Source organism: Pseudophryne corroboree, chromosome 9, assembly GCF_028390025.1.
Source record: "Pseudophryne corroboree isolate aPseCor3 chromosome 9, aPseCor3.hap2, whole genome shotgun sequence".
Classification (NCBI taxonomy): Eukaryota; Metazoa; Chordata; class Amphibia; order Anura; family Myobatrachidae; genus Pseudophryne; species Pseudophryne corroboree.
Genome location: NC_086452.1, coordinates 397,142,128 through 397,154,360, shown reverse-complemented (window position 1 = coordinate 397,154,360; position 12,233 = coordinate 397,142,128). Strand labels below are relative to the sequence as shown.

The 12,233-nt window shown below is 47.9% G+C and overlaps 1 protein-coding gene across 5 annotated transcripts in view; it reads right to left on the bottom strand.

Annotated features, from left to right (window-relative positions):
- Positions 1-12,233, bottom strand: part of SLMAP (sarcolemma associated protein) — a 266,543-nt gene that overhangs the window by 59,532 nt on the left and 194,778 nt on the right. For 3 of the 5 annotated variants that reach the window (XM_063940862.1, XM_063940864.1, XM_063940863.1), the window contains one exon: positions 7,582-7,641. The exons of the other annotated variants lie outside the window; for them this stretch is intronic. In XM_063940862.1, the coding sequence (XP_063796932.1) occupies positions 7,582-7,641 (60 nt within the window). The remainder of the gene's footprint in view (positions 1-7,581; positions 7,642-12,233) is intronic. 5 annotated transcript variants of the gene reach the window in all.

The window sequence follows — 12,233 nt, the reverse complement described above, 5'->3', positions numbered from 1 at the left end:
TAAACAGCGAGTCAGACTTTCTGACTCCAGCCGTCCTGGAAACATATATTTTCAGGGCCCTGACAACGTCAAGTAACTTGGAGTCCTCCAAGTCCCTAGTAGCCGCAGGCACCACAATAGGTTGGTTCATGTGAAAAGCAGAAACCACCTTAGGGAGAAATTGAGGACGAGTCCTCAATTCTGCCCTGTCAGAATGAAAAATTAAGTAAGGGCTTTTACAGTATATGATAAAGCCGCCAATTCTGACACACGCCTGGCTGAAGCCAGGGCTAACAGCATCGTCACCTTCCATGTGAGATATTTTAAGTCCACAGTGGTGAGTGGTTCAAACCAATGTGACTTAAGGAACCTCAAAACAACATTGAGATCCCAAGGTGCCACTGGAGGCACAAAAGGAGGTTGTATATGCAGTACCCCTTTTACAAATGTCTGAACTTCAGGTACTGAAGCCAGTTCTTTCTGGAAGAAAATCGACAGGGCCGAAATTTGAACCTTAATGGACCCTAATTTTAGGCCCATAGACAGTCCTGTTTGCAGGAAATGGAGGAAACGACCCAGTTGAAATTCCTCTGTAGGGGCCTTCTTGGCCTCACACCACGCAACATATTTTCGCCAAATGCGGTGATAATGTTTTGCGGTTACATCCTTCCTGGCTTTGACCAGGGTAGGGATGACTTCATCTGGAATGCCTTTTTCCTTCAGGATCCGGCGTTCAACCGCCATGCCGTCAAACGCAGCCGCGGTAAGTCTTGGAACAGACAAGGCCCCTGCTGGAGCAGGTCCTTTCTTAGAGGTAGAGGCCACGGGTCTTCCGTGAGCATCTCCTGAAGTTCCGGGTACCAAGTCCTTCTTGGCCAATCCGGAACCACGAGTATCGTTCTTACTCCTCTCCTTCTTATGATTCTCAGTACTTTTGGTATGAGAGGCAGAGGAGGGAACACATACACTGACTGGTACACCCACGGTGTCACCAGAGCGTCCACCGCTATTGCCTGAGGGTCCCTTGACCTGGCGCAATATCTGTCTAATTTTTTGTTTAGACGTGACGCCATCATGTCCACCTTTGGTTTTTCCCAACGGTTTACAATCAGGTGGAAGACTTCTGGGTGAAGTCCCCACTCTCCTGGGTGAAGGTCGTGTCTGCTGAGGAAGTCTGCTTCCCAGTTGTCCACTCCCGGAATGAACACTGCTGACAGAGCTATCACATGATTTTCCGCCCAGCGAAGAATCCTTGCAGCCTCTGCCATTGCCCTCCTGCTTCTCGTGCCGCCCTGTCTGTTTACGTGGGCAACTGACGTGATGTTGTCCGATTGGATCAATACCGCCTGACCCTGAAGCAGGGGTTTCGCTTGACTTAGGGCATTGTAAATGGCCCGTAGTTCCAGAATGTTTATATGAAGAGATGTTTCCATGCTTGACCACAAGCCCTGGAAGTTTTTTCCCTGTGTGACTGCTCCCCAGCCTCTCAGGCTTGCATCCGTGGTCACCAGGATCCAATCCTGAATGCCGAATCTGCGGCCCTCTAGAAGATGAGCACTCTGCAACCACCACAGGAGAGACACCCTTGTCTTTGGTGACAGGGTTATCCGCTGCTGCATCTGAAGATGCGAACCGGACCATTTGTCCAGTAGATCCCACTGAAACGTTCTTGCATGGAATCTTCCGAATGGAATTGCTTCGTAAGAAGCCACCATTTTTCCCAGGACCCTCGTGCACTGATGCACTGACACCTGGGCTGGTTTTAGGAGGTTCCTGACTAGCTCGGATAACTCCTTGGCCTTCTCCTCCGGGAGAAAAACCTTCTTCTGGACTGTGTCCAGAATCATTCCTAGGAACAGAAGACGTGTCGTTGGAATCAGCTGCGATTTTGGAATATTTAGGATCCACCCGTGCTGACGTAACACTATCTGAGATAGTGCTACTCCGACTTCTAACTGTTCCCTGGACCTTGCCCTTATCAGGAGATCGTCCAAGTAAGGGATAATTAATACGCCTTTTCTTCGAAGAAGAATCATCATTTCGGCCATTACCTTGGTAAAGACCTGAGGTGCCGTGGACAACCCAAACGGCAGCGTCTGAAACTGATAATGACAGTCTTGTACTACAAACCTGAGATACCCTTGGTGAGAAGGGTAGATTGGGACGTGGAGATAAGCATCTTTGATGTCCAGAGACACCATATAGTCCCCTTCTTCCAGGTTCGCTATCACCGCTCTGAGTGATTCCATCTTGAATTTGAACCTTTTTATGTAAGTGTTCAAGGATTTCAGATTTAAAATTGGTCTCACCGAGCCGTCCGGCTTCGGTACCACAAACAGCGTGGAATAATACCCCTTTCCTTGTTGTAGGAGGGGTACCTTGATTATCACCTGCTGGGAATACAGCTTGTGAATGGCTTCCAGAACTGCCTCCCTGTCGGAGGGAGACTTTGGCAGAGCAGACTTCAGGAACCGGCGAGGGGGAAACGCCTCGAATTCCAGTTTGTACCCCTGCGATACTACCTGTAGAATCCAGGGATCCACTTGCGAGTGAGCCCACTGCGCGTTGAAATTCTTGAGACGGGCCCCCACCAAGCCTGAGTCTGCTTGTAAAGCCCCAGCGTCATGCTGAAGACTTGGCAGAAGCAGGGGAAGGCTTCTGATCCTGGGAAGCGGCTGCATGGTGCAGTCTTTTTCCCCTTCCTCTGCCCCGGGGCAGAAAGGAATGGCCTTTTGCTCGCTTGTATTTATGGGAACGAAAGGACTGAGTTTGAAAAGACGGTGTCTTTTTCTGTTGATGTGAAGTGACCTGGGGTAAGAAGGTGGACTTTCCAGCCGTTGCCGTGGCCACCAGGTCCGAAAGACCAGCCCCAAATAACTCCTCCCCTTTATATGGCAATACTTCCATATGTCGTTTTGAATCCGCATCCCCTGACCACTGACGCGTCCATAACGTTCTTCTGGCAGAGATGGACATAGCACTTACTCTTGATGCCAGGGTGCAAATATCCCTCTGTGCATCACGCATATATAGTAATGCATCCTTCAAATGCTCTATAGTTAACAATATATTGTCCCTATCCAGGGTATCAATATTTTCAGTCAGGGAATCCGACCACGCGACTCCAGCACTGCACATCCAGGCTGAAGCGATTGCTGGTCGCAGTATAACACCAGTATGTGTGTACATACTTTTTAGGATATTTTCCAGCCTTCTATCAGCTGGTTCTTTGAGGGTGGCCGTATCAGGAGACGGTAACGCTACTTGTTTAGATAAACGTGTGAGCGCCTTATCTACCCTAGGGGGTGTTTCCCAACGTGTCCTAACCTCTGATGGGAAAGGATATAGTGCCAATAATTTATTAGAAATTAGCAGTTTTTTGTCGGGAGAAACCCACGCTTTATCACATACCTCATTCAATTCATCTGACTCAGGAAAAACTATTGGTAGTTTTTTCACCCCCCACATAATACCCTTCTTAGTGGTATTTGTAGTGTCAGAAATGTGCAATGCTTCCTTCATTGCCGTGATCATGTAACGTGTGGCCCTACTGGACATTACGTTCGACTCATCACCGTCGACACTAGACTCCGTATCTGTGTCTGGGTCTGTGTCGACCCACTGAGGTAACGGGCGTTTTAGGGCCCCTGACGGTGTCTGAGACGCCTGGACAGGCACTAATTGATTTGCCGGCTGTCTCATGTCGTCAACAGTTTTTTGCAAAGTGTTGACATTATCACTTAATTGTTTGAACACGATCATCCAGTCAGGTGTCGACTCCCTAGGGGGTGACATCACTAACGCAGGCAATTGCTCCGCCTCCACATCATTTTCCTCCTCATACATGTCGACACACACGTACCGACACACAGCACACACACCGGGAATGCTCTGATAGAGGACAGGACCCCACGAGCCCTTTGGAGAGACAGAGGGAGAGTCTGCCAGCACACACCCAGCGCTATATATATATACAGGGATAACCTTATATAAGTGTTATTCCCTTATAGCTGCTGTTTATATTGTCATTTGCTGCCAATAGTGCCCCCCTTTCTCTTTTTTACCCTGATTCTGAAGCAGGACTGCAGGGGAGAGTCAGGGAGCCTTCCTTCCAGCGGAACTGTGAGGGAAAATGGCGCTTGTGTGCTGAGGAGATAAGGACGTCGTGAAGGGGCGGAGCCTATCTCCCGCTTTTTTGTGTAAAAATGGCAGGGGTTAAAATACATCCATATAGCCCAGGAGCTATATGTGATGTATTCTTTTGCCACCTAAGGTATTATCATTTATATTGCGTCTCAGGGCGCTCCCCCCCCAAGCGCCCTGCACCCTCAGTGACCGGAGTGTGAAGTGTGCTGAGAGCAATGGCGCACAGCTGCGGTGCTGTGCGCTAACTTAGTCTGAAGACAGGATTGTCTTCTGCCGCCGATTTCACCGGACCTCTTCGTCTCTTCTGGCTCTGTAAGGGGGACGGCGGCGCGGCTCCGGTGACCCATCCAGGCTGTACCTGTGATCGTCCCTCTGGAGCTAATGTCCAGTAGCCTAAGAAGCCCAATCCACTCTGCACGCAGGTGAGTTCGCTTCTTCTCCCCTTAGTCCCACGATGCAGTGAGCCTGTTGCCAGCAGGACTCACTGAAAATAAAAAAACCTAAATTAAACTTTTATTCTAAGCAGCTCAGGAGAGCCACCTAGCCTGCACCCTTCTCGTTCGGGCACAAAAATCTAACTGAGGCTTGGAGGAGGGTCATAGGGGGAGGAGCCAGTGCACACCACCTGATCCTAAAGCTTTTATTCTTGTGCCCTGTCTCCTGCGGAGCCGCTATTCCCCATGGTCCTTACGGAGTCCCAGCATCCACTAGGACGTCAGAGAAACACAGAAAAACAAAAAACACTTTTTTTTTTGTGTCTGACTTTTGACCGTCGACCATATAGTGACTGTCTATCTTTTAACTGTCTGTCTATAGTCAGGAACCCCCCAAAGTAACCAGCCATCACAGGCTTTGGCTCATCACAAACGCAGGAACCTTACAGAGACGTCTTTTGTCACACTACAAGGCAACAGTGGTTTGTGTGTACCCTGTTGGCAGAGTATGTGGCTATCCTATTCCAAGCGGTCAAGCGTTCATAAACAGGGCAGCACAGCCAACCCTGCCTTCATTGTGCGCGCAAAAGGAAACAGGAAAGGCGGCAGAATGAAAACCAATTGTATTTAATGAGACGGCAAACCTAAAATGAAGTATTTCTACCAAATAGTATTAGCACAGCTGCATCCATGTAACACAAAGACGTGGCTCACTGCATCAAAATCTAGATGCTACTGTACTTCTAATATTTTTACTGCCAGCGCTATCATCTTATAGATTAAGGGGAAGATATATCAAATCTTGGAGAGAGATAAAGTGTAGAAGATGCTCATAGCTACTAATAAGCTTCTGTCATTTTTTTTTTTAGAACAGCCTGTAAGAGGACAGTAGCCGATTGGTTGGCACAGTATGGGCAACTTCTACACTTTATCTCTCTCCAGGATTTGATGCATCTCCCCACAACTCTCACAGTGGCCTCTGTGGCAGTGCAGTATAATATAGGAATCTGTGCACACCACTGTCCTTCACAGAAAGGTTTAAAGCTCCAATAACTTACCTGCTGCTGAAAGTTATGTTACAGAGGGGTACAGGCAGGTAATTTTTTAAAGCTGCAATTTGTGGAATCGGAGCTGCTGTGGAACTATAAGTCTCAGCATTCCCAACGAGTAAAGAGGCAAAGGGTAACCCATAATTAAATCAGGGTCAGAACCTCTAAAGCAGGGGTGGGGAACCTTTTTACTACCAAGGGTCATACAAAAATTTTCAACTTAAAAACTAGCCTGCCCCCGTAATTATGCCCCTTAGTGGTACTGGGTGCGCGCGCCAAAAAAAAAAATCAGTGTAGCCAATTAAAATGGGACGTGATACACATATGCCAGTGCAGTACCAGATACACAAATGCCACCACAGTGCCCGATACACAAAAGCAACCCCACCCCACTGTGCTGCTCACAGCTGCTGCTGCTGTGTCAGGGGAGGGGAGCTCCATCCGGTGCGGCGTGTCAGGGGTCAGGGCAGGAGGAGAGCGCAGCTATGTCAGGCATAGTCGTCTAGTTCCTCAAACTATCCGCTGGTTCGTGAGCCGATCAGAGCTCGTGGATTCGGCAGCGGTGGCTCCTGATCGGCTCACAAACCGGCGGCTGGTTTGAGATCGTACCCGCCGCTGCCGCCGGACATAGCTGCGCTCTCCTCCCTGCCCTGACAGCGGAGACACGCCGCAGCTGGACTGAGGGGCGGCGTGTCTCGCTGACATACAGCAGTGGGTGGGCTGGAACAAACGGCTTTGCGGGCCTTATACGGCCCACAGCCGGAGGTTACCCACCCCTGCTCTAAAGCATAGAAGTGATAAGGCAGGAAACAATGGTTTACAAATCTCCCCCATCTCTGGCACTTATCAGCTCAGCGTACAAGTGTATCCTGCAGTACCATGTAAGGACTGAGGCACTGTGCCACAAACCCTTTGGAATGAGTGGAGTTAAGGAGGAACAAGATACAAAAAGGGGCAACTCAAACACCCACACTGTATCCCTTCCGAGCAGAGTCACCCTTTGTGTGCTGGCCAACCTCAGCAAGGACAGGGGGTGGCGTATCAGTTCTCACCTATAATCTATCCAACACAGGGAACCTGCTCAAAATAGAATGCCTTGTGTTAAGATAGCGTTAGACCGCAGCCGGAATTTTCTGATGGTGTAGAGTTGGGGGGGCCTGGGGAATTTCCACCTCATTACAAACTTTTGTCTAACCTTAACTGTACACAGTTCTATTACTATATGAGTGATAGCAAGAGCGAATAGCACGCATGTGTGAAATAGACATTATGTGATGCGACTTATGATGCTCGCCAGTTGACAAGAGTACACAGTACACAACACTGCTGGCAGACAAATACTGCTCACAACAGTCGTGGCTGTTATTGGACTGGTTTAATAATGTGCTTAGTATGCAATGAGACTAGGGCTGAAAATCCAAAACGGAGCTCCTACCACAAACAGGTAACTTAGAAAGCTGCCTTGGCACGGTAGCACAGTGGTCGGCAGTGCTGCCGCAAAGCAGTAGCACTGTGGGTTTGACCCTAAACAGAGAGATATCTATGTGGAGTTTGTATGTTCTCCCTGTGTGTGTGTGTTCTTTCCACAGTCCTGAGACTGAAGTGGTATATCAACAAACGTCTGAGTATAGTGTGAATAAAGTCACGATTAAAGGTTGTAAGAATTACAATATAGATCTTTAGCACACTTTAAAGAGTTAAGCAGTTATTGCAATAATATACATTATACAGAATAAAGACCCCAACATCTGCACAGTGCAGACAAATGATTATTGTTGGTCAAACAAGATACACACATATCATGTAGTCTATACTTACAGTATATTACTAAATTAGAGAGAATATTCATTTACACTGTCAGCTAGGACCCATGCTACACAACGTTAGAGAACAATGGCAGTATAATGAACAATAACTTTCTATCCCAATACGCACATCTCGTCCCCCAGACACATAAGAGACACTTACTGTACCTTTCAGATGCTGGCTTTCCTGCTCTCCTTTGGTCAGATGCTCATCATCTATAAGTTTGTCTGTCAGAGAGAACAGATGCTGGTGAGCGGAGTTCAGAGAAAGTGATCTACTCGCACACAAAACTTGAGCACATTCCATGCCCTTATTTAAAGCCAGACCAGAGCCCACCCATTCACAGGCTGGGCAGAAACCTGGCCACTGCTGCACAGATACAGCAACAGTAAACTGTCCAAAATATAACTACTGATAAACCCGACGTTACCGGGCACACCAGCTATTGCACTGGGCATTCTAAGACACGTACAAACGAAGGCAGACACAAACATACACTCTGGTACAGGAAGAAAAAAGAAAAGTATATAAAGGTATAAACATATACTTCAATTACTGGCAGATGAGTGGAATGTGCCATTTACAGATGATCTGAATTTAACACAAGAACGTTCTGCGTTATCTTCCAGACACACTTTGTAACTAATGCTGGCCGCTTACTCCGACTTCATACAAAAAGAATTTGGCAGCTAACCTTGCAGTTTGTTACTGATATACAGATCCATTAATGGTCATAAAAAGAACCTCTGCTAAAAAGATGATCAAAAGGGTAAAGAAAGAAAAAAAGAAAAAGAAAAAAAAAAGCCAAACTAAAAATAAACCCTACTTTGTATTTTCCTAGAAGTGTTCAGTAAAATTACAGAACCTTATTTCTCTTCATACTGGTTAATAAGAATTATAATCCATTGAAAACCACTATACCAGATGTTCTCAAACGATCCAGATTTTAAGTATATCCATGGCTCAAGATTGTTAAATCAATCAAGGGTACATTTGACATTACAAAGGATAAATGCCTACCAAACCTATAAGTTGATCCTATAAGAAATATGATCTAACATTTAAAAACATCTCTAAAAGTTCAAATACTTAGATCTACAGATATCGGACACTGAATTCACTAAGGAGGTGATGGCTAGTCAGTCTCTGTTTTAAAAGTCAATTTGGATAAAGGGGACGACTAAAGCATCCGTATAGTTTGGAGGTCTGCTGTGCATAGGGAGAATAGGTCTACCCAGATACTTACTGTAGCTTCATACAGACCATCCAATAAATAAATGTAAAAATAACACAATATTTTTACTCCGACTGTGTCCCTGTTTCACTCCACATCAAATCTGTATTTCTTCTTTCAAAGCGAAACACTTTACTATCCCCCGCCACAGGGCCTTTTTACCAGCATTGTAGGCCCTGAGCAAAGCAATGCACTGGGGCCCCTACCCACCCATTCATGGGAACCAATGAAACAAAAGCATAACATGCCCCTCCTGCAGTCCTGCACAGTCTCTCCCTATGCTTCCATACCTTGAACTTTGATTTGTGGATAGCTGCAGCAATCCACCAATCAGCATGCTGACAGCCATTCATTGTCTGGCTGTGAGGCAGTAGATAATGCTGCCTGGCTGCACCACCCACCCCTGCTCGGAGGCCACTAGAATTGTGGGGCCCTGGGCAGCTGCCCAGTGTGCCTATACGTTAAATTGCCCTGTGAGGCTGTGTAGTGACGTACCTGCAGTCATGGTCTTAAGTTGCAGTATAGAAATATATCAGCACATTCAGAAACCTGCTATAGCCCCTTGTGCAGCAGCTTTACAACACATTACACTGCTGATTGGGAAATGTACAGGTACTAACTAGGGAGGCCAATCCCGGGCCGTTTTTTCAATCCCGGGATTCGGGATTGAAAAACGGTCAATCCCGGGATTCCCGGGATCCCGGGATTGCAGTAGGGATTAGAGAAAGTTGTAGGGAGCAGCGCTGGAGGGAGGGTGTAGGTAGCGGTGCGGGAGGTAGGGAGTGTGTAGGTAGTGGTGCGGGAGGTAGGGAGGGTGTAGGTAGCGGTGCGGGAGGTAGGGAGGGTGTAGGTAGTGGTGCGGGAGGTAGGGAGGGTGTAGGTAGCGGTGCGGGACTCAGGACAGAGGGTGTAGGTCACGGCAGGGAGGGAGGAAGGCTGCACGGAGGGAGAGAGGATCATGTGTGTAAGTAATAGTACTTACTATTAGACGGGCGGCAACCATTAACACACTAAACGCGGCGGCAGTTCAAATGAAGCGCCGGCCGCCAGCCAACCAGAGCTGGCGGACCGGCAGCCAATCAGGGAAGCGGCCGCAGCAGTCGCTCCTGATTGGCTGCCGCTGCAGCTTCCCTGATTAGCTGCTGGTCCGCCAGCTCTGATTGGCTGGCGGCCGACGCTACATTTGAAGTGCCGCGCGCGTTCAACTTGTTCATGGCTGCTGCTTGCCTAAATGAGTAAGTACTATTACTTACACACCCACCCTCCCGCCGCCGCGCATGCGCAGTATAATCCAGTGAAACCCGGGATTGGATGCTCCAATCCCGGGATTCAAATCCCGGCATTTTTGGGCCCAAATCCCGGGATCCCGCCGATCCCGAGATTGGCCTCCCTAGTACTAACACTGAGTACTATGGGGAGAGACTGCATGGGCCCACACAACTGCTGAGCAATAACTACAGTAAGTAACTGATGCTTCCTGATTGCTGGAGAGACATGTGGCAGCCAAGCTGGCAGGATGATCACCTGCTCTCTGTAGGGATTCCCTCAGAGGTGACTTACAAGTATTCCTTCTCTCACTTTCCCTATACAAACCTGTCCAAAGAGTGCAACCTATCTGAAATCACATATGCTGCTCGCCATCTCAGTCATAGTGACATGAAGTGACCGTTCACAATGGCTGACTGGGACACAGGAGAGATCATGATGATTCATAGTACATGAAAGTGGACACCGGGGGACTTAGCAGGGACAGAAATAGATATGAGCTGTCACTGGCAGACGCACAGATGGAATGATCGGAATTTCACAAGTCACTTTACGGAAATAAGTGCTGTACAGACATCGCCCATCCTCAGCCGAGGGATCAAGGATCACCAATTATCGGAAAGTGGGAAAAAAAGAATGGATAGGCAACATAAAATAGAGTTAATTTTCTTTTGTGTGATCACAAATTGTATTTCTCCATACTAGTGTGTGATTTACATACAAAAGCAATACACGCAGAAATCTTTGCAGAACAGCTGAGATCACACCGGATGTACATCTACAGGTGCTGACATCATTAAAAGGACACTTACTGAAAACATTTTCTGTGCTTAACAGAGCCTAGCACAGGGGGATCTATAAACCAAACACAGGGACCCATATATTAAAGGGGAAGGGGGGGCCACGACACAGGTGCCACATTACACTTCCCACTGGCAGCATGCACATTGTGGGTAATGTCGCAGTTGCCCGCTATAAGCCGGGACATTCCCACTCACCGGCGCAGCTGGCCGCCGAGATTACCTGGTGAGTTTAAATCTTCACAGCAAGCAGTAAAGGCCCGTACACACTGGCCGATATATCGGCCATTCTCTTGAACGGCCGATATATCACGGGACCATCGGCCAGTGTGTACGGCCGATACGTCTGTGAACTCCGTCGTTCACAGACTTATCGCGTTGGCCCCGCAGCACAGTCGACGGCCAATATATCTACTGATATATTGGCGCATCGCCGTGTGTGTACGGGGCGGTCGGCCGCCCACCCGTTCACATGCTGCGGGGGCCGGCCGTGACTGACAGCTGTACTGGGCGGGCGTGTGTACACGCCCGCCCATTTCATGACGTCAGTCCCCGACGGATCGGGCAGTGTGTATGCACAACACACTGCCTGATCCGTCCATAGATATATCTCTAGATCAATTGATCTGCAGATATATATATTAGTGTGTACCCACCTTAAGACTCAGACAACACTTGCTGTTAGATACAAAGCTAATACAGTTTGTCCTAGTCTAGTGAGCAGCACTCGGCTGCTTTCTCCTGCTCATACAAACTGCGGTATCTGCCTTAATAGACGCATAAGCACCTTTAACCATTATAAAGAGTGATAAATCGCTTTTCACTTGTTAAATGGGGATCACAGTATTACGTTATCCCTCTGTGCAGGGTATGAGCAAATGTAGGGAGCTATTTATGCCACCACAGGCGTCTGAATGCTGACCGCCGGTAACAAAACCGCATCCCACCACCACTGTCTGCTCTGCCATGCACCCCATGTGGTCCTACATCCCTCACCAACAAGTCACTCTCCCCAACTGCAGTGCTATGGCCATTCCTTAATTAGACTTACTGACTATAAAGTGATTATGTCAAAGAGAAAGCAAATAATGGTGCGTTTTGAAATACCTACTGTCACCATCATTAGAAACTAGGTTCAGCCGTATACCAACAATATTGTGACAGTTATTTCTATGAAAAAACAAACAAACTTCCATTTGCTAAACATTACAAGGGACAAGAGAATGTATAGTACAATAAGCACACTTACGAGTCGTCAGTACACACATATTAAGGTGGGTACACACTGATAGATATATCTGCCGATCAATTGATCGGCAGATATATCTATGGACGAATCGGGCAGTGTGTTGAGCATACAGACTGCCCAATCCGTCGGGGACTGACGTTATGAACTGGGCGGGCGTGTCAGCTGTCAATCGCCGGCTGCCGCAGCATGTGTACGGGCCGTACACACACAGCGATGCACCAATATATCGGTAGGTATATTGCCCGTCGTCTGTGCTGCGGGGCCGACGCG